The sequence below is a fragment of the Tamandua tetradactyla genome, chromosome 3 (genome assembly GCF_023851605.1).
Source record: "Tamandua tetradactyla isolate mTamTet1 chromosome 3, mTamTet1.pri, whole genome shotgun sequence".
NCBI lineage: Eukaryota > Metazoa > Chordata > Mammalia > Pilosa > Myrmecophagidae > Tamandua > Tamandua tetradactyla.
The window spans coordinates 191416222-191443516 of record NC_135329.1 but is presented as its reverse complement, the minus strand read 5'-3'; the positions used below and the strand labels follow the sequence as shown (position 1 = coordinate 191443516).

At 36.7% G+C, this 27295-nt stretch overlaps 1 protein-coding gene across 6 annotated transcripts in view; it reads left to right on the top strand.

The window, feature by feature from the left end:
- PECR (peroxisomal trans-2-enoyl-CoA reductase) overlaps window positions 1-27295 on the top strand; it is a 91739-nt gene that overhangs the window by 39398 nt on the left and 25046 nt on the right. For 4 of the 6 annotated variants that reach the window (XR_013173039.1, XM_077155060.1, XM_077155059.1 and 1 more), the window contains 2 exons: window positions 9861-9957; window positions 13442-13552. Coding sequence is in view for 3 of the 6 variants with exons in the window: in XM_077155060.1 (XP_077011175.1) it covers window positions 9861-9957; window positions 13442-13552 (208 nt within the window). In the remaining 3 variants the exon portion in view is untranslated. The remainder of the gene's footprint in view (window positions 1-9860; window positions 9958-13441; window positions 13553-27295) is intronic. The other 2 variants (XR_013173041.1, XR_013173040.1) reach the window with 1 other exon arrangement.

Below are 27295 nucleotides of genomic sequence, written 5' to 3'. Positions count from 1 at the left end.
TTCCCACCAACAGTGGATAAGTGTGCCTCTTTCTCCGCATCCTCTCCAGCACTTGTCATTTTCTGTTTTGTTGATAATGGCCATTCTGGTGGGTGTGAGATGATATCTCATTGTGGTTTTGATTTGCATTTCTCTAATGGCCAGGGACATTGAGCATCTCTTCATGTGCCTTTTGGCCATTTGTATTTCCTCTTCTGATAGGTGTCTGTTCAAGTCTTTTTCCCATTTTGTAATTGGGTTGGCTGTCTTTTTGTTGTTGAGATGAACAATCTCTTTATAAATTCTGGATACTAGACCTTTATCTGATATATCATTTCCAAATATTGTCTCCCATTGTGAAGGCTGTCTTTCTACTTTCTTGATGAAGTTCTTTGATGCACAAAAGTGTTTAATTTTGAGGAGTTCCCATTTATTTATTTCCTTCTTCAGTGCTCTTGCTTTAGGTTTAAGGTCCATAAAACCGCCTCCAGTTGTAAGATCCATAAGATATCTCCCAACATTTTCCTCTAACTGTTTTATGGTCTTAGACCTAATGTTTAGATCTTTGATCCATTTTGAGTTAACTTTTGTATAGGGTGTGAGAGATGGGTCTTCTTTCATTCTTTTGCATATGGATATCCAGTTCTCTAGGCACCATTTATTGAAGAGACTGCTCTGTCCCAGGTGAGTTGGCTTGACTGCCTTATCAAAGATCAAATGTCCATAGATGAGAGGGTCTATATCTGAGCACTCTATTCGATTCCATTGGTCGATATATCTATCTTTATGCCAATACCATGCTGTTTTGACCACTGTGGCTTCATAATATGCCTTAAATTCAGGCAGTGCGAGACCTCCAGCTTCGTTTTTTTCCCTCAAGATGTTTTTAGCAATTCGGGGCACCCTGCCCTTCCAGATAAATTTGTTTATTAGTTTTTCTATTTCTGAAAAATAAGTTGTTGGGATTTTGATTGGTATTGCATTGAATCTGTAAATCAATTTAGGTAGGATTGACATCTTAACTATATTTAGTCTTCCAATCCATGAACACGGTATGCCCTTCCATCTATTTAGGTCTTCTGTGATTTCTTTTAACAGTTCTTTGTAGTTTTCTTTGTATAGGCCTTTTGTCTCTTTAGTTAGATTTATTCCTAGGTATTTTATTCTTTTAGTTGCAATTGTAAATGGGATTCGTTTCTTGATTTCCCCCTCAGCTTGTTCATTACTAGTGTATAGAAATGCTACAGATTTTTGAATGTTGATCTTGTAACCTGCTACTCTGCTGTACTCATTTATTAGCTCTAGTAGTTTTGTTGTGGATTTTTCCGGGTTTTCGATGTATAGTATCATATCGTCTGCAAACAGTGATAGTTTTACTTCTTCCTTTCCAATTTTGATGCTTTGTATTTCTTTTTCTTGTCTAATTGCTCTGGCTAGAACCTCCAACACGATGTTGAATAATAGTGGTGATAATGGGCATCCTTGTCTTGTTCCTGACCTTAGGGGGAAAGTTTTCAATTTTTCCCCATTGAGGATGATATTAGCTGTGGGTTTTTCATATATTCCCTCTATCATTTTAAGGAAGTTCCCTTGTATTCCTATCTTTTGAAGTGTTTTCAACAGGAAAGGATGTTGAATCTTGTCAAATGCCTTCTCTGCATCAATTGAGATGATCATGTGATTTTTCTGCTTTGATTTGTTGATATGGTGTATTACATTAATTGATTTTCTTATGTTGAACCATCCTTGCATACCTGGGATGAATCCTACTTGGTCATGATGTATAATTCTTTTAATGTGTTGTTGGATATGATTTGCTAGAATTTTATTGAGGATTTTTGCATCTGTATTCATTAGAGAGATTGGTCTGTAGTTTTCTTTTTTTGTAATATCTTTGCCTGGTTTTGGTATGAGGGTGATGTTGGCTTCATAGAATGAATTAGGCAGTTTTCCCTCCACTTCGATTTTTTTGAAGAGTTTGAGGAGAATTGGTACTAATTCTTTCTGGAACGTTTGGTAGAATTCACATGTGAAGCCATCTGGTCCTGGACTTTTCTTTTTAGGAAGCTTTTGAATGACTAATTCAATTTCTTTACTTGTGATTGGTTTGTTGAGGTCATCTATGTCTTCTTGAGTCAAAGTTGGTTGTTCATGTCTTTCCAGGAACCCGTCCATTTAATCTAAATTGTTGTATTTATTAGCGTAAAGTTGTTCATAGTATCCTGTTATTACCTCCTTTATTTCTGTGAGGTCAGTAGTTATGTCTCCTCTTCCATTTCTGATCTTATTTATTTGCATCCTCTCTCTTCTTCTTTTTGTCAATCTTGATAGGGGCCCATCAATCTTATTGATTTTCTCATAGAACCAACTTCTGGTCTTATTGATTTTCTCTACTGTGTTCATATTTTCAATTTCATTTATTTCTGCTCTGATCTTTGTTATTTCTTTCCTTTTGCTTGCTTTGGGATTAGTTTGCTGTTCTTTCTCCAGTTCTTCCAATTGAACAGTTAATTCCTGCATTTTTGCCTTTTCTTCTTTTCTGATATAGGCATTTAGGGCAATAAATTTCCCTCTTAGCACTGCCTTTGCTGCATCCCATAAATTTTGATATGTTGTGTTTTCATTTTCATTTGCCTTGAGGTATTTACTAATTTCTCTTGCAATTTCTTCTTTGATCCACTCGTTGTTTAAGAGTGTGTTGTTGAGCCTCCAGGTATTTGTGAATTTTCTGGCATTCCGCCTATTATTGATTTCCAACTTCATTCCTTTATGATCCGAGAAAGTGTTGTGTATGATTTCAATCTTTTTAAATTTGTTAAGACTTGCTTTGTGACCCAGCATATGGTCTATTTTTGAGAATGATCCATGAGCACTTGAGAAAAAGGTGTATCCTGCTGTTGTGGGATGTAATGTCCTATAAATGTCTGTTAAGTCTAGCTCATTTATAGTAATATTCAGATTCTCTATTTCTTTATTGATCCTCTGTCTAGATGTTCTGTCCATTGATGAGAGTGGTGAATTGAAGTCTCCAACTATTATGGTATTTGTGTCTATTTCCCTTTTCAGTGTTTGCAGTGTATTCCTCACGTATTTTGGGGCATTCTGGTTCGGTGCATAAATATTTATGATTGTTATGTCTTCTTGTTTAATTCTTCTTTTTATTAGTATATAGTGACCTTCTTTGTCTCTTTTAACTGTTTTACATTTGAAGTCTAACTTGTTGGATATTAGTATAGCCACTCCTGCTCTTTTCTGGTTGTTATTTGCATGAAATATCTTTTCCCAACCTTTCACTTTCAACCTATGTTTATCTTTGGGTCTAAGATGTGTTTCCTGTAGACAGCATATAGAAGGATCCTGTTTTTTAATCCATTCTGCCAATCTATGTCTTTTGATTGGGGAATTCAGTCCATTAACATTTAGTGTTATTACTGTTTGGATAATATTTTCCTCTGCCATTTTGCCTTTTGTAGTATATATATCATATCTGACTTTCCTTCTTTCTACACTCTTCTCCATACCTCTCTCTTCTGTCTTTTCATATCTGACTCTAGTGCTCCCTTTAGTATTTCTTGCAGAGCTGGTCTCTTGGTCACAAATTCTCTCAGTGACTTTTTGTCTGAGAATGTTTTAATTTCTCCCTCATTTTTGAAGGACAATTTTGCTGGATATAGGAGTCTTGGTTGGCAGTTTTTCTCTTTTAGTAATTTAAATATATCATCCCACTGTCTTCTAGCCTCCATGGTTTCTGCTGAGAAATCTACACATAGTCTTATTGGGTTTCCCTTGTATGTGATGGATTGTTTTTCTCTTGCTGCTTTCAAGATCCTCTCTTTCTCTTTGACCTCTGACATTCTAACTAGTAAGTGTCTTGGAGAACGCCTATTTGTGTCTAATCTCTTTGGGGTGCGCTGCACTTCTTGGATCTGTAATTTTAGGTCTTTCATAAGAGTTGGGAAATTTTCAGTGAAAATTTCTTCCATTAGTTTTTCTCCTCCTTTTCCCTTCTCTTCTCCTTCTGGGACACCCACAACACGTATATTTGTGTGGTTCATATTGTCCTTGAGTTCCCTGATACCCTGTTCAAATTTTTCCATTCTTTTCCCGATAGTTTGTGTTTGTTTTTGGAATTCAGATGTTCCATCCTCCAAATCACTAATTCTATCTTCTGTCTCTTTGAATCTATCATTGTAGGTATCCATTGTTTTTTCTATCTTTTCTACTTTGTCCTTCACTTCCATAAGTTCTGCGATTTGTTTTTTCAGTTTTTCTATTTCTTCTTTATGTTCAGCCCATGTCTTCTTCATGTCCTCCCTCAATTTATCGATTTCGTTTTTGAAGAGGTTTTCCATTTCTGTTCGTATATTTAGCATTAGTTGTCTCAGCTCCTGTATCTCATTTGAACTATTGGTTTGTTCCTTTGACTGGGCCATATTTTCAATTATTTGAGCGTGATCCGTTATCTTCTGTTGGCATCTGCGCATTCAGACAGATTTCCCTGGGTATTGGATCCAAAAGTTTGGAAGATTTTTCTGTGAAATCGCTGGGTTCTATTTTTCTTATCTTGCCCAGTAGGTGGCGCTCGTGGCACACGTTTGTCTGCGGGTCCCACCAGTAAAAGGTGCTGTGGGACCTTAAACTTTGGAAAACTCTCGCCGTCCGGGGGGTTCGCTAGCCGAAGCGGCTTGAGCCGGCCCGGGGTCCGAACGCAGGCAGGGTTACTGGTCACTGCAACCCGGGAAAGAGCCCGTCCGAATTTCCTAGTCGCCCGGGCGACAAGCGTGGCGGGAGGGCGCCAGCGGCAGCGGCCCGCCCGAGAGAGTGCACGTTCCCCGGGAGTCACGGGTTTGGAAGGGGCCTCCCCCGCCCGTCACCGTTCTCCACGGCCTGGGGATTTCTGATCCAATTCTCTCAGTTGGTCTGGGGGGCTGCGCGTGGTGTGGGCGCCAGCCGCCTTGGTTTCAGGGGACCGCCTCTCCAATTCTCCCAGCCGGCCCGGGAAGGGGGAAGGGAGTATCTCCCTCAGTGACTTTTTATCTATAAATGTTTTAATTTCTCCTTCATTTTTGAAGGACAATTTTGCTGGAATAGGAGTCTTGGTTGGCAGTTTTTCTCTTTTAGTAATTTAAATATATCATACCACTGTCTTCTAGCTTCCATGGTTTCTGCTGAGAAATCTACACATAGTCTTATTGGGTTTCCCTTGTATGTGACAGATTGTTTTTCTCTTGCTGCTTTCAAGATCCTCTCTTTCTCTTTGACCTCTGACATTCTAACTAGTAAATGTCTTGGAGAACGCCTATTTGGGTCTATTCTCTTTGGGATGCGCTGCACTTCTTGGATCTGCAAATTTAGGTCTTTCATAAGAGTTGGGAAATTTTCAGTGATAATTTCTTCCATTAGTTTTTCTCCTCCTTTTCCCTTCTCTTCTCCTTCTGGGACACCCACAACACGTATATTTGTGCGCTTCATATTGTCATTCAGTTCCCTGATCCCCTGCTCAAGTTTTTCCATTCTTTTCCCTATAGTTTCTGTTTCTTTTTGGAATTCAGATGTTCCATCCTCCAGTTCACTAATTGTAGCTTCTGTCTCTTTAGATCTACCATTGTAGGTATCCATTGTTTTTTCCATTTTTTCTTCTTTGTCCTTCACTCCCATAAGTTCTGTGATTTGTTTTTTCAGATTTTCTGTTTCTTCTTTTTGTTCAGCCCATGTCTTCTTCATGTCCTCCCTCAATTTATTGATTTCGTTTTTGAAGAGTTTTTCCATTTCTGTTCGTATATTCAGCATTAGTTGTCTCAGCTCCTGTATCTCATTTGAACTATTGGTTTGTTCCTTTGACTGGGCCATATCTTCAATTTTCCGAGCGTCATCCATTATTTTCTGCTGGTGTCTGGGCATTTGATCAGATTTCCCTGGGTGTGGGACCCAGCTGGTTGAAAGCTTTTTCTGTGAAATCTCTGGGCTCTGTTTTTCTTTTCCTGCCCAGTAGGTGGCGCTCGTGGCGCTCGTCTGTCTGCACGGCAGTCGGCCCGGGAAACCGCGCGTGGAGGCGGGGGTCGCTGGCCGCCACGGCTTGGGAGAGTGCCGGTCCTAATTGCCCAGCTGGCCCGAAATGCCAAGCGTGATGGGAGGGCCCCACTATCCAACGTTCCCAGTCAGACCAGGGAGCCACGTGCGTGGAGGGGACCTCAGTCACCAGCCGCCCCAGCCGGGAAAACGCGCGCCCCTCGGGTATCTCACCGCAGCAGATTCTCCCTGCCCGTTCAGCTGTTCCAGAATGGGGTACGCTGTCTTTTTGGTCTCTGTCGTGACTCCGGGAGCTGTTTCGTATTGTTTCTGTTTCTTTAGTTGCTTTTCTGGAGGAGGAACTAAGACCCGCGCGTCTTACTAAGCCGCCATCTTCTCCGGAAGTCCTCTGGGTTGGCTTTTTTAAAGGGTATTTATTAACTTTCAATTTTACAGTTCTGAGACCATAAAAATGTCCAAACTAAGGCATCCAGAAAAAGATTACTTGACTCCACGAAAGACTTGATGGTGTCTAGAACATCTCTGTCAATTGGGAAGGCATGTGGCTGGTGTCTGCTGGTCCTTTGGCTTCTGGTTTCAAGCCGCTTCCCTATGGGGACATTTTCTTTCTGTATCTGTGGATGTCACTCTCTGTGTCCAGTCTGAGCTTTTTCCAAAATGGTTCCCTCTTAAAGGACTCCATTAAGCATATTAAGTTCCATCTTGAATGGGTAGAGACACAGCTCCATGGAAGTCACCTAATCAAAAGGTTCCACCTAAACAATAGATCTGCTCCCACAAGTGTGGATTAGGATAGAAAGTACATGGCTTTTCTGGGGTACACAAAAGTCTCAAACCAGCACACCAGTATTTTCCTCCATTAAATATCTTTGAAAAACAAAGGTAAAATATTTTTTCGAGTATATGAAATCTGAAAAAACTCATCTTCAGCAGTTTTATATTAAGGAAGTTCAATTTCAACAGTTACTAAGTAATCTGTCTTCTCCCCAGTGATTTCAAATGTGTTTGGATGGAAGTATTTTCCTAATTAATTTTGTAAGTTAATTTTTTCACATTACATTTATTTATACTTGGTTCTGAAGGATATTGAAATCAGAATTTTCAAGGCCATAATAGCACACTGTACCTTCTCCAAGAGACTCCTTACACCAAAATATTTAAACTTCCTATCTGGAAATGTATTAAAGTTTATTTAAATTTTGTTGCATCTAGAAATTCTGTTGATAATATTTCTAGCTTGCTATATGAATTTCATATTTCCCATTACCTAAAATTGATTTAAAAAATAACCACAATTGGGTCTATGTTTAAGAGGAATACATCAGTACTACCACAGCAACAGCAGAGGTAAATAATGGGGGTGGGACGAGAGTTAAGAGGAAGTTTAGACTTCCTATTTGGCGAGGGTGTGTTTATTGGTTGTCTTTCTCTTGGAAACAGTGAAATTATCTAAACTTGAGAGTGTCGATGGACTGTGGACTTTGGCCATTATACATGATGCCTGATGCATGCAGATGGCTGAAGGATGCACTGACTGAGAAGTAGATTGGCGGATGATGGTGTAAACATATGATTGAATGTTGTGCTGCTCCAAAAAGGAGCAAAGTAGTGAGGCATGCAAAGATGTGAATGAACATGTGGAACATTTGGGTGAGGCAAAATAAGCCAGAAATGAAAGAACAATTATGTTATGGTCTCCTTTAGAAAATGCTTATAAGAAAATAGGGGCCTAGATTATAAGTTTTTAGAGCAGACACATTTAGTCCAGAGTGATAATTATTATTTCTGGATTTTGAGAGGCTGTTATATATATATGTATATAAATATACATATATAACTTGGTATTTAGATCATATATATATATATATATATATATATATATATATATATATATATATAAAACCTGGTATTTAGAGATAAGAACAAAGCCAATTAGACTGGGGTTAAATTAATTCAGAACACAGAGGTAAGGAAACGTTGTCTATATTTTAGAATCACATGTACTCTTTGAGACCAAAAGAAGAAAGGTTTATTTAGTCTGGAACCTAAATTTTCTGTAGCACATAATCTAACAACCTATCTGAATAGCTCATTTGAACAATTGAAACACAGGGAGCCCAGAATAAGAAAGAGGACCTTTAATTTAAAGCTTAATGTAATGCCTGGGTGCATCTTAGAGTATATTAAGCAGATAATAAAAAAGTATTGGCAAAAATTAAAAACAGTAGGTCAGATGAGCTCATGGGTTGTGCAATGGTGACTCAGTGGCAAAAATCTCGCCTACGATGCCAGAGACCTGGGTTTGATTCCCAGAGCCTGTCCATGCCAAAAAAATAGTATTGGCAAAGTCCCTTGAGGGATGGGAGAAAAAATAGGAAGCTATTAAATTTTACCATCAGGGAATCCCCTGATACTCTGTCAACTTTTAGGGACACCAGAATCAATAGGCCAAGCCCTTGATCTTGAGGCTTACTCTTGTGAAGTTTATGTAGGTAGTGGAGAAGCTTAGACTACCTACAGGCATGCCTAAGAGTTACTTCTGGAGGACCATTTTTTTTGCTCTCATGTGACCTCACTCTCTCTAAGTCCAACTCTGCAAGTGAAATCATTGCCCTACTCCTATATGGGACATGTCATCCAGGGGTGAAAGTCTTCCTGGTGGTGTGGGAGATAACTCCCAGGATTAGTCTGGCCCTGGCACTGTAGGATCAAAAATTCTGTCCTGACTAAAAGGGGGAAAAGAAGTGTAATTAATAAGGTATCAGTGGCAGAGAGTTTTCAATTAGAAAAGGCTACTCTGGAGGTTACTCTTACTCAAGCTTCTTAGACATTGCTACCTATCATAACTTGCCAAACCCCTACCAGGACCGTTGCAGCCAATCCTAAAGAGCACCTAGGGCAATATATAAGATTCCATAAAGCTTCTGTGCACTGGTTTAACTTTCCAGAGACCTACAACCTCCAGATGGGTCCCTGGTCCAGATAAGTCCTGAAACCTAGAGGGCCAGCCTCTCTAGAACATCAGATAGTTTCATTTCCCTACCCCATATTAGTGACAGACCCTTCCAACATGAAAAAGTTAGAATAGCCATAGCCCAAATGCCCCTAAAGAGTTGGATAAAAAGATCAAAGGTGATGGTGGAGTTATACAGATAAGAGAGGATTTAACAAATGAATCATTAGATATCAATCATTGGATTGATATCTCTTTTAGTCTCCAGTATCTTAGAGCAGCCCAAAGTAAAAAAAACCTAAAATTATGAAATTGTAACCCATGCCAAACTTTGAAATATGTTCTGCAACTAATTGTGGTGCTCTGCTTTGAAATTTATTGCTTTTTTGTACATATGTCGTTTTTCACAAAAAAGGAGAAAAAAGTTGATTGTCAAGATAAAATATGTAGAAGGAAAAATCTGAGAGGATCATATAGTAGCGATACTTGTTGAAGAGTACTTTGAAAACTATTGCTTTTTTCTTTCTTTGCTTTGTATATATGTTATACAATAAGAAAGTTTAAAAAAAAATCACACACTTGTAACTCTCAAAATTACCAATTTGTTTGTTGTCCTCTATAATAAAAGTTCTTAAAAGTATTTCTCTTGTGCGCATGGTGATTTGGGGAACCTAAGCAATGTGAGATTTATTTCACCATCAAATTGTTGTGATTTAGCTTTAATATTGAAGGACCCAATTCTTTTTCCCTATTGTTTAGGCTGAGACTCAACAAGACAGAGACTCATAATGATGTGCTTATGGGGCTTTGCCAAGTCACTGGCACTCTTGTCATTTTAGGTAATGAGAGAAATATTCAAAGCATGCTGATTGTAATGTTTATATTTTCTCTTTAAAAGGCATAGTGGAGCTGCAAGGGAAGGTGTTTACAATCTCACCAAAACCTTAGCTTTGGAGTGGGCCAGCAGTGGAGTCAGGATCAATTGTATTGCTCCTGTAGGTAAACTATTCTATATGAATGTTATTGAAAGATTGTGCTCTTCTGATTCCATTTGTATTGTTGATAGAGTGTTATAAGAGTGTTATAAGCATGTGTATTACAAAACATTGCTTTACAGAATACATGAAATCAGAAAGTCAGAAAATAAGAAAGAATATGCACTACAGAAGTATTCTTTGACTTGCAGCCAGATTGTAATAAGGTTAAATTAAGCCAGTGAGTCTCAATCCTGCCTATATATTAGAATATATTTGAATTATCTGTGAGACATTTTAAAAACAGTAATATATGAGCTTTCCCCCAAACTATGGGATCAACGGATTTGTATTTTTAGAAGTGCCCTGGGAAATGCAAAAGGCCTAATGAAGGTTGAGAACAACTGCTTTAGTTTTTTTTTTTTTTTTTAGTTTTTTTTAAATACCAAAAAACACCAAACAAATGCAAACATTTGTAACTTTTGATCATTCCGTTCTACATATATAATCAGTAATTCACAATATCATCACATAGTTGCATATTCATCATCACGATCATTTCTTGGAACATTTCTATTCAGAAAAAGAAATAAAAAGAAAACAAAAAGATTCATACATACCATACCCCCACCCCTCCCCCTCACTGATCACCAGCATTTCCCTCTAAATTTATTTTAACATTTGTTCCCCCTTTTATTCATCTTTATTCCATATGTTTTACTCATCTGTTGATAAGGTAGATAAAAGGAGCATCAGACACAAGGTTTTCACAATCTCACAGTCACATTGTGAAAGCTGTATCATTATACAAGAAACATGGCTACTGGAACACAGCTCTACATTTTCAGGCAGTTCCCTCTAGCCTCTCCCTTACATCTTGACTAACAAGGTGATATCTATTTAATGTGTAAGAATAATCTCCAGGATAACCTCTCGACTCTGTTTGGAATCTCTCAGCCATTGACACTTTAGAGAACCACTGCTTTAAAGAGTGAATTTTCTCAGATTATTTCTTTATATGTCATTAGTCCTTTATGAAGAAAAGAGAGAAACTGAAAGTCAGAAAGTTAAAGTGAAAGATCAGCCTGAAGGCAAAAGAAAATGTATCTGAAATACAATATAAATGATTGAAACAAATCACAATATAATTAACTTCAAACACTATCATTTCCGTGAAGTTAGGTGTTTTAATTCCTTATTGCTAATGTAAATACCATACAATGGGTTGGCTTTAACAATGGCTCCACTTTAACAATAGCTCACGTTTTTGAGGCTAGAAGAAGTCCAAAATCAAGGCATCATCAAGGTGATGCTTTCTTTCCCTTTGGAAAGAAAATGTCTAGGGCTGGCTGCTAGTTATCCTTGGTCCTGGGCTCTTCTGTCATGTGGCAATGCACATGGCAGTTTCTCCTTTCAAGGCTGGGTTCCATCGACTTTCAACTTCTGGCTGCTTCCTCTTTGGCTTCCTCTATATGTGTCTGAATTTCATTCTGCTTGTAAATAGCATTAAGGTCTGTTGTGGTTGAGTTGGGCCACACCTTAACTGAACCTCATCAAAAGGTCCTACTTATCTTGGGTTCATACCCACATGTTTTTCTAGGGTACATAGGTCACCACATGACCTATAAGTTAAGCTTCCATGGATATTACGTACAGGCCATGTACTACAAAAGAGACATTAAGTATCTCACTCATCCTGGAAAATTCAGCTCAATTTCTACTTCCTCTGTGATGTTTCCTGGTCATTCCTAAGATAGTAATCATCCCTACACCTGAAACTCTACAACTTCTTTCTAGTTTGCAAGCTGCTGGAATGCGATATACCAGAAATAGATCAGCTTTTAAAAAAGGGGATTTATTAAGTTGCAAGTTTACAGTTCTCAGGCCATGATAATGTCCAAATTAATGCAAGGATATAAAAATGTCCAATCTAAGGCACCCAAGGAAAGATACCTTGGTTTGAGAAGGCTTATGATATGTAGGGTTTCTCTCTCAGCTGAAAAGATGCAGGATGAAATCTGCTAGCTTTCTCTCCCAGCTTCTCATTTCCTGAAGCTCTTCCCAGGAAGCATTTTCCTTTTTCATCTCCAGAGGTCTCTGGCTATGTGGGCTATAAAACTTCTTCCAAAATGGTTCCCTCTTAAAGGGCTCCAGTAAGCAATCCCACCTTGAATGGGTGAAGACACATCTCCATGGAAACCATCTAATAAAAAATTACCACCCGCAATTGGGAGGGTCACATCTCCTTGGAAACAATTAAAAAGCTTCTACCCAGCAATATTGAATGAGGATTAAAGAACTTGGCTTTTCTGGGGTACAGAACAGATTCAAACTGGCACAACATCTATGACTACTATCTATAGATCTGTCTATATACTATCTCTCTATATCCTTATCCATGCTACCTAATAGGAACTAAGAATGAACTAACTTGTTGAAGTTAGTAAGGATCTCTTCTCTAACAAAACTGCAGGCTCCTGAAGCCCCAGAGATTTAGCCCTTTATTTTTCCACAGCTGACATTACTTTACCCATATTACACTCAAGTAATTTATCAGGTAAATTAAATATAGTTTCATTCATAATGTTAATATCTTGGAATACTAGCCCCCAAAAATGCATTTCTTGAAAATGTTTAATGATATGAAAGCATTATAAGCACAATACTAATTCATGTTTATCCTCCATAGATTTTTTAAGATTAATGTCTAACCTTTGTGCTTATAGAAGACTTCATCCTTTTTTAAATAAAAGGTTACAATTGCTTTATGGAAGCTGTCCTATCTCCCCATTATCGTTTAGAATAATTAATACTGCCAAATGTTCTTTCCCTTATTTTCTTCTCCCCTGTTCCCCATAATCCCTGTTATAGTTATGAGCCAATAACACACAAAATATCCTGTGCTATACATTTTTTTAGTAATTTCCCTGGCTTAATTATAAGCCCTTGAGTTCTAGTGAAAGATACATAATTTTTAAAAATTTTAAATTTTAGTTTATTTATATTAAACTAAAATATTGTGTTTGTAATTTCCACCTTGTGAAAGCCAAGAAACTAATGTATTTTATAAATCTCTCCTAACCATTTCCCAGTCTCCTATTCTAAAGCAGAGATGCCTAGTATATGATAAAATAGGCAGATCACCCTGTTCCATTGTTCCCAGTTAAGTGCCTCTCTGATCTGCTCATAATTATGCCTCCAGAAACCAAGCCTTTTCTGAAAAAAAAAAAAAAAAAAAAAAAAAAAAAAAATCCAGGGCTTGGCTGGTTATTAAGGAAAAGATCACAAACTGAGCATTCATGTAATCAATTTGTGCATAGTGATTGACTGTACTTCTTTGACAATACTGAGAAAAATTAATATTTGAAATATTAGAAATGTTGATTTACTTTCAAACTTACGCCACTTAATTTTTGGTGTTGGTTAATGGGTTGCACTGCTATCTTTACAATTAAAATATTTATTTTATCTGCTTTCTTTTGATTCTCTTTTCTTTTTGAAATAGGGAACAATTTTTTCCCAGTCCGCTTATGACAACTATCGTGATGTGCCAGGTGGTATATTTGAAGAGATGGTGCAGAAAATACCAGCTAAAAGACTTGGAGTTCCCGAAGAGGTAATGTATATTTCTAGTGTGGATTAGGCTTACTTTGTTTTGTGCTTTGGAAATTTGCAATATTTGATGTCCTTTTTGTATCATCTGATTGGTTAATGGACACATTACTTTTTCCAGCACCTCCAAACTATTCTCCTACTGTAGTCTGGCTGTCAGGAATTTCCTGGTTATGTGTTGTAGTCATTGTTGTTTTAACTTTTTATTTTGAAATGTTTTCAAACTTACAGGAAAGTTACAATAATAATATAAATCCCGTACATACCCTTACCCGGCAGATACCCAGACCCACCAATTGTAACATTTTGTCACAATCGCCATACTGTTCTATCTGCCTATCCATCTGTCTACTTGCCTGTGTGTCTTTCTATTTACCAACTCATTTTCTGAACACGTAAGTGTAAGCTATATACATTATGCTCCTTGAACACTTATTACTGCCGTGAACATTTCCTAAAAACAAGGATATTCACTTATGTAACTAATTTAAGTGCAGTTATCAAATTCAAGAAATTTAACATTGATATAAAGCTTTACAGTCTCTATTCCAATTTTTTAAATATGTTCCCAGTAACATCCCTTCGAAGTTTTTCTCCTCCCTTGTTGGGATTCCTTCCATCCAGGATCATGTACTGCATTTAATTGTCATTGTCTTGTTAGTTTCTCTTTTTCTCTTTTAATTGTGGGAACATATTTGCAACATAAACTTTCTCATCTAAACTACTCACAATCATGCCATTTAGTGGGATTAATCACATTCACAATATTCCAGAACCCTCGCCCACTTCCATTACTAAAACTTTCCCATCTCCCCAGACAGAAACCATTATACCCATTATGCATTAACTCCCCATTCTGCCTGCCCCTCACCTCTTGCAATCTGTATATTAATTTCTATGGACTTGCTTATTCACCAGGTTTTTTTTGTAGTTTCCCTGGGGCTTAAATTTAACATCCTAAGATTATAACAATCTTATTTGCTTTGATACCAATTTAACTTCAATAGTATACACAAACTATGCTCCTAGACCCCTCTGTTTTCCTCCTTTATGTAGTTCATATCACAGATTACATGTTTATTCACTATGTTTCCATAACCATTGATTTATCATTAGATTCTATACATTTTCCCGTTAGATTCTGTAGGAAGTAAAAAGTGGAGTTACAAACTAAAACTTCATTACTATTGTCGTTTATATTTACCCATGTTATCACCCTCACTGGAGATCTTTATTTCTTCATGGAGCTTCAATCTATTGTCTGTTGTCCTTTCTTTTCAACCTGCAGAATTCTGTTTTACATCTCTTGCATGACCTGTCTAGTTGGTGACAAAATTCTTTGGCTTTTGTGCATCTAAGAATGTCTTAATCTCTCCCTCAATTTTTTTTTTTGGGGGGGTGCATAGTCCATGAATCAAACCCGGGTCTCCCGCATGGAAAATATTCTACCACGAAACTACTCATGCACCCTTTTCTCATTTTTGAAAGACAGTTTTGCTGGATATATAATTCTTGTTTGGAAATTTTTTGCTTTCAGTACCTTAAATATATCATCTCATTGCCTTCTTGCCTCATGATTTTAGCTGAGAAATTGGCATTTAATCTAATCGAGGCTCCCTTGTATGTGACATGTTGCTTTTCTTTTGTAGCTTTCAGAATTCTCTTTTAATCTTTGACATTTGACAATTTGATGATAATATTCTCCTATGTGGGTCTATTTGAGTTTATCTGTTTGGAAAAGACATATTAATGTCTTTCATTATGTTTGGGAAGTTTTCAGGCATTATTTCTTTAATATTCTCTCTACTCCTTCTCTCTTTCTTTTCCTTCTGGAGCACTCACAATGCACATCTTGGAATGCTCGATGTTCCACAGGTTCCTCAGGCTCTTTCACTTTTCTTCATTCTTTCTGTTCCGCAAATGAATTATTTCAGTTGTCCTATCTTCAGATTCATTGATTCTTTCCTCTGCCAGCTCCAATTTGCTGTTGAACTGCTCTAGGGAATTTTAAACTTATGTTAGTAGTTTGCTCTATGTACCTTTTTGTAATTTCCATCTCTCCATTGATATTCTCTTTGTACTCCTCTGTTGTTTTCCTGAGTTCCTTTAGTTCTTTGTCCATGTATTTATTTAGCACTTTAATCATATTTAGGACCATTTTTAAAGTCTTTATCTGGTATGTACCAGATAAACTCCTCATTGAGTTTCTGGCACTTTATTGTTCTCCTTTGCCTGGCAATCACTTCCTGTTTCTTTGTATGCTTTGTAGTCTTTTGTTGAAACGTGGACATTTTGTTATTTTAAAGTGTTATTGCTGGAATTTAGACACTGAGGCATCTTGGAAGAGGGGGAGGAGAAAGAGGAGGAGGAGGGAAAAAAAAAAACCAAAAAACGAACAAACAAAAAACAGCTTGTTTTTTGCTTCATTGTACTTTTCAGCTATATTATTTTAACACATGGCATTTGTAGGTTAACTCATGGCTTTTGTAGTGTGTCAGATGATTATGACTATATGAAGTTCCCTACAAGATTTCAGTAAGTATGTAAAAATTAATGGTTTTCCTAAAATCCATATCAGCCTTAAAATGTAATGAAAAAAAGAGAGATAGCTTTTTCACAAAAGTAATAAAAACTAAAATACCCAGAGTATTTCAGAGATACTAAAAACTAAAATACCCAGAGTATTTTAGAGATACTAAAAAAAAAAGAATTGTTTTAATAGAGAACAGTAAAAAGACCAGAATAAATACCAGAGACATATCATATTCCTCAACAGGGAGAATAAATTTTATTTAAAAAACCAAATTTTCTTAAATTAAGGATTTTAACACACTGATTCTAAAGTTCATCTAGAAAATTGTTTATGCAAAAATAGCCAAAAACATTTTGAAAAAGAATAATGGAGGAAATTTGCTCTTCTAGATATCAAAAATACTATGTTGCTTTATGATTTTAAAAGTTTGGTGCTTATACTATAATTAATTAAAATTAATGGAACATAATAAATTCTTGAATGAGAACCATGCGTATATGAGAGTCTAGTATAGAATAAAAGTAGCATTTCAAATTTATGGGGAAAGGATGAGCCATTCAGCAAAAGTCTTGGGACATTTGGCTGTTTGTTTAAAAATAATCAGATTAGACCACCTGTCTCATAGCATATAAAAAATAATTTTCAGATATATTAAAGTGCTAACCATATAAACAAAACCATAAACTTAGTAGAAGAAAATATATTTCTGATTCCTAGAACCAGCTTTCATTATCAGTTTGAAGTCTGTCTTTCCAGAAATTTGCAATGTATACAAAAAATATATACATTTACGTATTTTTTTTTAACAGAAGTGGGATCCTACTTTGTAATTTTCTGAAACTTGTAATGGATACACCATAATATATTTAATCAGATTTAAGTTATAATTTTGTTATAGCAGTAAATCTGTAGCGAACATTCTTAAACATTGCTGTGCACTCCTCTGTGAGGGGATATATTTCTAGAATTGGAACTCCCAAATTAGATTGTGTTAAATTGTGGAAGATATTGTTAAATCACTTGATAATCCATGTTAAGCAAGGTGTCTGGATTTTTATTCTGAAAGTAAGTAGAGTTTTAATCCAGAGTTTTAATCAATATGATTAATTTTCATTTAGGCAGAATGCTCCTTTTTTTGGTGAATTATATTGTTTATATTATTGTATTAGAAATTAAAACTGAGAAGTTTAAAATTTTTTATCATTTATAAAAGTAATAAAGGTATTATGTATTAATATAAATAAGGTTTTAAATGAAATTAGCTATATTTTTCAAAATAAAAGCAAAAAATAAACAATTTAGTGAGAATGCTATTGCTTTACATTTTTGCAAATCCCTTTAAAATCTGTCTTAATAGGATCAGCTGCATTCTCATATCTGCTTCTGCATTAATTCTGCTGCAATATGCTGTTTTGGTTAAAGTATATGAAGAAAATCTTGCCTCTAACACATATGCAGTTGGAAAAGGAAGACCATTTTCATAGTCTTTTCAGATAATTGAAATTATTCTTCTTTAATATTTGACAAATTGTATTTTCTTAAAGATTGTTTGTGATGTGGAATCTGAAACCATATCATTGAACTTCTCTCATTCTTATATTAAAGCCCATTGGTCTTTCTCACACTTGGAATGGATCTTTCACCCACACGTGATTTTGTATGTATACATCAAGGCTTGATCTTTTGAAATTATTGTTCACTGAGTTACACAACTCTTCCAAATGAGGACATATTTATTACACAATATTTTTAAAAGTCATATTTGTTAATATCACCATCAATTTCTTCAGAAATTGATAAGCTATTGAACTCATTGTGATAGATGCAAGTGTCCCAAAATTCTAAATTTTGCTTGAATGCTCACATTTTATTACTGGCAATAAATCCTACTGTCAGTTGTTTTCCTCTGAAATGACAGCCTCACTTTGTTCAATTTTGAAAAGGATGCCTGCCAAATATCTAAATATGAATAATCATAGTTTGTTAGTCTTTAAAATAAAAGTGATAGTTCATGAAAATGTGACAAATTTAGTTCTCAACAAAATGACATTTTTTTTCTTTGAGACAGCCATTATACTTCGATATGCAGAGGAAAGTTCTGTATATATACTTCTCATTTCATCTCACAGAATATTAAAAGATGTGTACTTAAGGGGCAGGATTTAATACAATTAATAATTTTTGCTGCTTCATCAAGAACATACTAACATGCAACTGTCCTTTTCCCCCTGTGATTACTTGCTGGTGAAAAATATAATGACTATTACCATAATGGGCACTAGTACAGTTTTGGGTTATTCCTTGATTCGTGCTGAGGCTCCAGCAATTTTCCCCACCATTGCTTTTGCACCATTTGTGTAAATGTCAAAATGGTGAAAAAAGACAAATAAGGTCTTAGTATTATTATGAAAATAGTTTGAACTCATGGACCTCTGAAAACGTCTTAAGGATGTGTTGCCAGCCACATTCTGACAACTGCTGAAGTCTAGATAATTCCTTCTAAACATTTGGTTGTAAGGGAAGGAGAGATGATGGTGTGTAGATTTGAGATGGTGAATGAGGAGCGTTTGGGTGTTCTTTTTTGAGGTAAGGTACATTATGAACACAAATGCTGATGGGAAAGAGCTGGTGGCCAGGAAAGAAAACACAGCAGAGAAAAGGGGCAGGTGGGAGCGGGAAAGGGAGTTGAGAGACAATTAGTTAATGACTGTACAACTATGTCCTGTTTTTTTTTTTTTTATATCTAGGGATTTGCTTTAGAATATTAGATGGTGTCATGTGTCTATATATATGACTTCCTTCCCATTTTCTTTCTTTCTTTTTATTGGGAAAAAGTAGTAGGTACTTTTTTAGTGGGTCAGGTAGTAGGTAGCTCCACTCCCACTGTCCTCTGCTTGATTGTGTCCTAGAGTCACTAGGTCATGTTTCCAAGATACCCTGATTGCACCTGCTAATCACCAGTGTCCCTTTGGGAGGCAGGATGCAGCTTTCACACTGAAAGGTTTCGGAGGCGAAAGGGTGGGAAAAAGGACTGTAGACTGGGAAATTTAAAGCTGGTGGGTTTATTTCTGCGCTCCCAGGCTGAGCTCACCGAACCCAAGATGAGTCACCGCCTGGGTGATGGCGTGGGCTGTTTTTAGCAAGGGGGTCAGGGGATGTCCGGAAGGGGTGGTCCTCCGGAAGTCAGGTGGTCGGGAGGGGCGGTTCTCCAAAAGTCAGGTGTCCGGAAGGGGCGGTTCCAGAAGCCATGTTGGGAGGGGCGACACAGCCTCCACAGCTCCAGTTGCAGTGCTTTTCCCTGTTCCCCCGACCTAACACACACCAGGTCATGGCTGGCCTACTTAATGGTGAGTTGCCTTCTTCCAACGTTCTGGAAGGTCAGAACGTTGCTGTAGTTTTAAAAGGAACTGCCTTGAGCTCCCACAGTCTCTCGGCTTCTCTCAGAAAGGAAGTGCAGACTCCGCTGCTCTCTATTGGTTTGTGAGATGCTGTACGCTTATTTTACAGAAACCGAGGGCCAGTGAAGTGAAGGGATTTGTCTCATGGCATAAGTAGTGGTACTGGGATTCGAACACAAGCCTGCCTGTTTGAAGCCCTTGTGTTCTTTAATAAAATGAGCAAAAAGTAAACAGTTAACTGAGCTAAAAGAGATGTTACCCACATAGATAAAGTGGTTAGCAGTTGCTAGTCTTTAATAGCGTTTGTTGATTGGTGAAACTCTTATGGGTGACTTAATTGTTTAAATCCACCTGTCAAACCCCTCAGATGCCGTTTATAATGTAAATTATGAAGATTCTATCTGAAGACATTACAGTAGTGTCTAGTTAATTTGATGATGATAAAATTTTCATTAGTTCAACTTAGACTAACGCCCCAAAAGTAAACTAGGCATCGTCAATGTTTATATGTCTTTTACCTAGCAGATAGTTTCAGTTCAGGTCACTATTATTTAACTAGTGCTCATATAACACCTTGTTATGAGCTGGGCAGTGCAAACGCTTCTCCATTTTGGGGGATAGAGATATATGAAGATTCATTCTGTAGACATTTATTGAGTGCTTATTTATGCTCACTTCAAAGGATGAGCCCACTATTCAGTATTTCAAACAAAAAGCCCAAAGCTGAATTTATTGAATATTAGCAAGAGAGAGATGCTTGCTGCTCAGGCATAATCTCTCTGAGCAAAGCTAACTAGTGATGTTTTTCTTGGGAGGAGCATGGCTCTCAGAGATTTGTGGACTTTGGAAAGTCGTGTTACTTGCATGAGACTGCTATTATTTGGCTTGGAATTCAGGGAGAAGCGAGTCTATTCTTGATTGGCTGGCCCTCACAAATGAGGGGCTGTCACCGATTGATAGGTTAACGAAAGCATGTTTACAGGGCAAACTGTCACTGATTAACTGGATTAAAACCTGTTCTGATGGTTACTTGTTACCACAGCTCAGGGTAATCTGTCTTGTCCCAGGAATGTGAGAACTTTCCAATTATTAGTTCTGTACCAGCTCTATACACTAGAAATATAATAGCCAATATGTAATTTTTGTTTTCTTTTTATTATTTTTTCTTTTATTTTTTAATTAGCAGATTTTACTTTTTAGAACAGTTTTAGGTTTATAAAAAAAAAATGAGAGGATCGTACAGAGTTCCCATATATCCTTTCTCCTCTGCTCACAGTTTCCCTTATTTTTTTTAATATTCTGAAATTTACAAACACTCTGTACCAACTATGCAACAACATCCCCTTTTCCCTTTACTCCAGGTTCCTGGTAATTGCTAATATACCTCAAAACCAGGAGCCAGTAAATTCCCATTTTTAAAGCCAACCCGTTTCATGGTATTTCATTTAGCAGCCAGGGAACTGACACAGCTTGTTTTCTTACAGTGGAAGAGTTTTAAGAGTTCTTTGTATATTTTGGATAGAAGTCTTTTATCAGATCTGTGTTTTGCAAGTACTTTCTCCCAGTCTGTGGTTTATCTTTTCATTCTTTTTAGTCTTTCACAGAGCAGATGTTTTGTATTTTACTAAGTTCAGCTTACCAACTTTTTCTTTCATGAATCATGCTTTTAGTGTTATATCTAAAAAATCATCTAGCTTTTCTCCTGTGTTACTCCTAGAAGTTTTATAGTTTTGCATTTTACGTTTACGTATGTGATGCATTTTGAGTTAAGTATTGTAAAAGGCAGCTTTATGTCAGGTTTGGAAGTCGGGTAGTGTCAATCCTTTAACTTTTGTCTTGTTTAGCATTCTGGGTCTTTTACCATTTCATATAAATGTCAGAATTGGTTTGCTGATCTCCACAAAATAACTTGTTGACATCTTAACACTGAGTCATTATATCTAAGAACATGGAGTTTTTTCCTTTTGTTTAGATCTTCTTTGACGGTCCTTGGTTTTCCTCATATAGATCTTCACATATTTTGTTAGATTTACACCTAAATGTACTATTTTTCTGGTGTTAATGTAAATGGAATTGTGTTTTAATTCCAATTTTTCGTTGATACAATATAGGAAAGCAGTTGACTTTTGCGTATTAAGTTTTTTGTCAGTTCTTTGGGATCTTCTACATAGACAATCGCATCATTTGCAAAAATGACAGTTTTATTTCTTCCTTCCCAATTTGTATACCTTTTACTTCCTTTTTTTTTTGCTCTTACTACATCAGTGAGGACTTCCAGTATGATGTTGAACAAGAGCAGTAACGGGCATCCTTGGCTTGTTCCCAGTCTTAGGAGGAAAACATCTAGTTTCTTACCATTAAGTATGATGTTAGCTGTAGGATTTTTGGTAGATGTTTTTTATCAAGTTGAGGAAGTTTCCCTCTATTCCTAGTTTGCTGAGAGTTTTTATCATGAATCATGTTTGGATTTTGTCAAGTGCTTTTTCTGCATCTATTGATACAATCATATGATTTTTCTTCTTTGGCCTGTTGATGTGGTAGATTACATTAATTAATTTTTAAACATTGAGCTAGCCTTGCATACCTGAAATAAATCCATCTTGGTGGTTGACGTATACTTCTTTTTATACATTGTTGAATTCAGTTTGCTAATATTTTGTTAAGAATTTTTGCATCTGTTCATGAGAGATATCAGTCTGAAGTTTTTCTTTCTTATAATGTTCTTACCTGTTTTGTTATTAGGATAATGCTGACCTCATAGAAACAGTTGAGGAGTGTTCCTTCAGATTCTGTTTTCTGAAAGAGATTTTAGAGAATTTGTGTCATTTTTTCCCTTTATCATCACTAGAATTCACCAGTAAAACCATCTGGGCTTGGTGCTTATATTTTGGAAGGCTGTTAATTATTGATTCAATTTCTTTAATAGATAGGCCTATTCTGAGTTTTTATAGCTTATATCTTTCATGGAATTGGTCATTTCATCTAATATTATCCATGATACTCTTATTATCCTTTTAATGTCTATGGGATCAGTTGTGATGGCCCCTTTTCTGGTATTGGTAATTTACATATTCTCTTTGTTTTTTCTTAGACCGAAGAGAGGCTTATCAATTGATCTTTTCAAAGAACCAGCTTTTGTTTTGTTGATTTTCTTCTACTCTTTTACTGGATTTATGTTCCAGTTATTATTATTCTTTCTCCCACCTGCTTTAGGCTTAGTTTGATCTTTTTTCTCTAGTTCCCTAAGGTAGAAAGAAATTAAATGATTGATTTTAGATCTTTCTTCTTTTCAAATATATGTATTCAATGTCATAAGTTTCCCTCTAAGCACTGCTTTTGTTGCATCCCACAAAGTTTGGTAAGTTTTACTTTCATCTTCAGTTAGTTCAAAATATTTTGAACTTCTTTTGAGATTTCTTCTTTGCTCAAGTGTGTTGTTGAATCTACAAATATCTGTTACCGATTTCTGGTTTAACTCCATTGTGGTCTGAGAGCATAATTTGTATGATTTCTTCTCTTTTAAATGTGTTTGGATGCGTTAGAAAGAAAGCCATACCTGAAAGAGAGCAGATGCTCATCCGATGAGAAGAAAAGAATTCACGATCTTGCAAGAATGGGTACTCAACCAAAAAAATAGAATGTCTCAGATTTTATACACTAAGCCTAGCACATAGATCTCTCCCCCTCTTTCTCTGCTGAGGATACTCCAGACGTAACAGCCTCTCCGGATAGTCTAACTAATTCAATTTTCCTACTGAAGGTTCCACTTTTGATTACGCTTTACATTTCAGTGACCCTGGCCATTACTTATTTAAACTTGTTTCTACCTATGTAAGGATTTGGGGCCAATTCTAGGCTTGTGTCAGGGGCTCTCCCCTTTCCTTGCCTGCAAGACCAGTGCGAGCTGTCTTTGCAGCCCTTTGTTTAGTAAGTTCTGTTTCTCAGTAAGTTCTGCACCATCTTGTGTGAAAGCTAAACTTAATTTTATACTTATACAGTAGTCTGTCTTTGTGAATGTTCCATGTGAGCTTAAGAAGGAAATGCATTCAGCTGTTGTTGGATGAAGTATTCAATAAATGTCCATTAAATTCAGCTGATGGAGGGTGGGCCACGGTGGCTCAGTGGCAGAGTTCTTGCCTGCCATGCTGTAGACCTGGGTTTGATTCCCGGTGTCTGCCCATGCAAAAAAAAAAAAATTCAGTTGGTGGATCATGCTCTTCAGTTTAGCTATGTCCTTGCTGATTTTCTGCATGCTGGATTTGTCAAATACTGATAGCAGAATGTTGAAGTTGCCACCATAATTGTGGGTCTGTCTGTTTTTACTTGTAGTTCTATATGTTTTTGCTTTACATATTTTGATGCTCTGTGTCAGGAACATGCACATTAAGGTTTGCTATGTCTTCTTGGAAAATGATACCTTTACAATTATGTAAAACCCCTTTTATCTCTGATCATTTTCCTTGTTCTGAAGTCTGCTTTGCCTTATTAATTATATATTATAATATTAATATTATAGTAATTATATATAATTATATAATATAAAATTCTAAAATATAATTATAAAATTATAAAAATGTAATATATATAATTAATTATATATTAATATAAGCACTCCAGCTTTCTTTTTACTAGTGTTAGCATGGTATATCTTTCTCTATTCCCTTACTTTTTTTTTTTTTTGGTGGTGGGGGGGGCACATGGTCCAGGAATCAAATCCAGTTCTCCCGCATGAAAGGTGAGCATTCTACCACTGAACCACCCGTGCACCCTCCATTCCTTTACTTTTAATCTATCCGGGTCTTTATATTTAAGCCTGTTTCTTCTAAACAACATGTAGTTGGGTCTCATTTTTCAATCCACTCTGTCAGTCTCTGTCTTTCAGTTGGTGTAGTTAGACCATTCACATTTAAAATGATTAATATAGTTTGATTATATCTACTATATTTGTAACCACTTTCTATTTGTTGTACTTTTTCTTCATTTCTTTTTTTATCTTCCCCTCTTTTTATGCTTTCACTTTTTTTGTTGTTGTATACAGTGTGGTGGGGGTCACATTTCATTCTTTTCCATGTGAATATCTGTTATTGCAGCACCATTTGTTGAAAAAAAAACTTTTTTTTGAGTACATGGGCTGGGAATCAAACCCGAGTCACCTGCATGACAGGCAGGAATTCTATCACTGAACTACCCATGCACCCGTAGGCCTTCACTTTTTTTTTTTTTTTTTGAAATAGTTCTTGCAAGAATTTATTTATATTTCTCATGGTAATCAGTGGGACACATAAGTCTATACAACCCTTTTCAATCATGTTCACCTTCATTATGGTAATATTACTTATAGACTCACTAGAGAATCACCTTCACTTCTATCTGTTCCCTTACATTTGAGTTTAACCTCATTAGCTAACCTTTCACCCATTTCTAGCTTCTATGTATCTCTAAGACCCCTATATTCTATATTATAAGCCTCCAATTTTACCTTTACCATGGTCATAAAAGTAGAGTCATACAATATCTATCCTTTTGTGTCTGGCTTATTTCACTCAGGATTATGTCCTCAAGACTCATCCATCTTGTCATATGCTTCAAAACACCCTTTGTCTTACTGCTACATAATATTCCATTGTTTGTGTTCTAGTCTTCTAGCTGTCAGAATGCAATATACCAGAAACAGAATGACTCTTAAAATTGCAAATTTAATAAGTTGCTAGTTTACAGTTTTAAGGCTGAGAAAATGTCCCAATTAATACAAGTCAATAAAAACATCCAATCTTGCAAGTGAAATCATTGCCCTCCCCGCTACAAGGAACATGACATCCAGGGGTGAAAGTCTCCCTGGCAACATGGGAGATGACTCCCAAGGATGAATCCAGACCTGGCACCATGGGATCAGCAATTACATCCTAACCAAAAGGGGGGAAAGAAGTAAAATTAATAAAGTATCAGTGGCAGAGAGAGTTCAAATAGAGTCGAGAGGCTACTCTGGAGGTTGTTCTTACACAAGCGTCATGTAACCCTTGCTACCAATCTCCAACCAGGACCATTCCCACCAATCCTAAAGAACACCTAGGGCAATATATATGATTCCACAAGGGTTCCAGGCCCTAGAGTAACTTTCCAGAAATCTACAACCTCCAGATGGGTCCCTGGTTCAGATAAGTCCTAAAACCTAGCCAGCCTCTCTAGAACATCAGATGGTTCCATCTCCCTACCCCATGTTGGTGACAGACCCTTCCAATGTCAGAAATTTAGAATTGCCATAGCCCAGACAACCCTAAGGAGAGGTGTGGAAAGATTAAGGGTGATGGTGGAATTATACACAGAGGGTAGGACTTAACAAAATGAATATGAATGCTGAATTATTGGACTAATGTCTGTTTTAGTCTCCAGTATTTTAGAGCAGCTAGAAGTGGAAACCTAGAGTTGTGAAATTGTATCCATGTCAAAGTCTGAAATATGTTCTATAACTAATTGTGGTGCTGTGCTTTTAAAATTATAGTTTTTTTGTATATATGTTATTTTTCACAAAGAAAGAAAGAAAGTCAATTATGATGATGAAAAAGTATTTAAGCCCTCTAGCCTCCTATATTCTGGAGCAAGCAGCTAAAAGGAAAAGTATGAGAGGATCATGTGGTGGCCCATGACAGATTCTGGGGTCTGTCCTGTGACCACTTGTTGAGGAGTGCTTTGAAAATTATTGCTTTTTTATTTCTTTGCTTTGCATATATGTTATACTATACAATAAAAAAAAAGTTTTAAAAAAATATCCAATCTAAGACATCCAGGGTAAGATACTTTGGTTCAAGAAGGCTGTTCAGTGTTTCTCTTTAGCTGGAAGGGCACATGGGAAACATGGTGGTGTCTGCTGGCTTTGTCTCCAGACCTCTTGTTTCATGAAGCTCTCCGGGAGGCTTTTTCCTTCTTCATTTCCAAAAGTTGCTGGCTAGTGGACTCTCTACTTTGTGGTTCTGCAGCATTCTCGTGACTCTAAAAAGGGACTCTCTCCAAAATGTTTCCTCTTTTTAAAGATTAATGGGTGGAGTCACAATTCCATGGAAGCTGTCTGATCAAAAGTTACCACCCACAGCTGGGTGAGTCGCATCTCTATGGGAACGATCAAAGTGCTCCCACCAGCAATATTGAATGAGGATTAGAGGACATGGGTTTTCTGGGATCCACCACAGATTCAAACTGGCACAGTATGTATATACCACATTTTATTAATCCATTCATCTGTTGATGGGCGTTTGGATTGTTTCCATCTTTTGGTGATTGTGAATAATACTGATATGAACATTGGTGTGCAAATGTCTGTTTTTGTCACTGCTTTCAGCTCTTCTGGGTATATGCCAATTAGTACTATTGTTGGGTCATAGGGCAACCCGATATTTAGTTTCCTAAGGAACCACCAAGCTGTCTTCCATAGTGGCTGTACATTTCTGCCAGCAGTGAATAAGTGTCCCAAATTCTGCACATCCTTTCCAACATTTGTGGTTTCCTGTTTGTTTAATAGCAACCATTCTTTTTTTTTTTTTGTCATTAGCTATGAAAAAGGCAAAGATCTCACATGAAGGAGAAGCACCTATTCTTATAGGTATGAAGTGGTATCTCATTGTAGTCTTGATCTGGATTTCCCTTACAGCTAATGAGAATGAGCATCTGTTCATGTGTGCTTTTCAGCCATCTGTATTTGCTCTTCAGAAAAATGCCTATTCTTATCTTTAGCCCATTTTATAATTGGGTTGTTTGTTCTTTTGTTGTTGAGTTGTGTGATTTCTTCATGTATACACGATATCAAACCTTTGTCCGATGTATA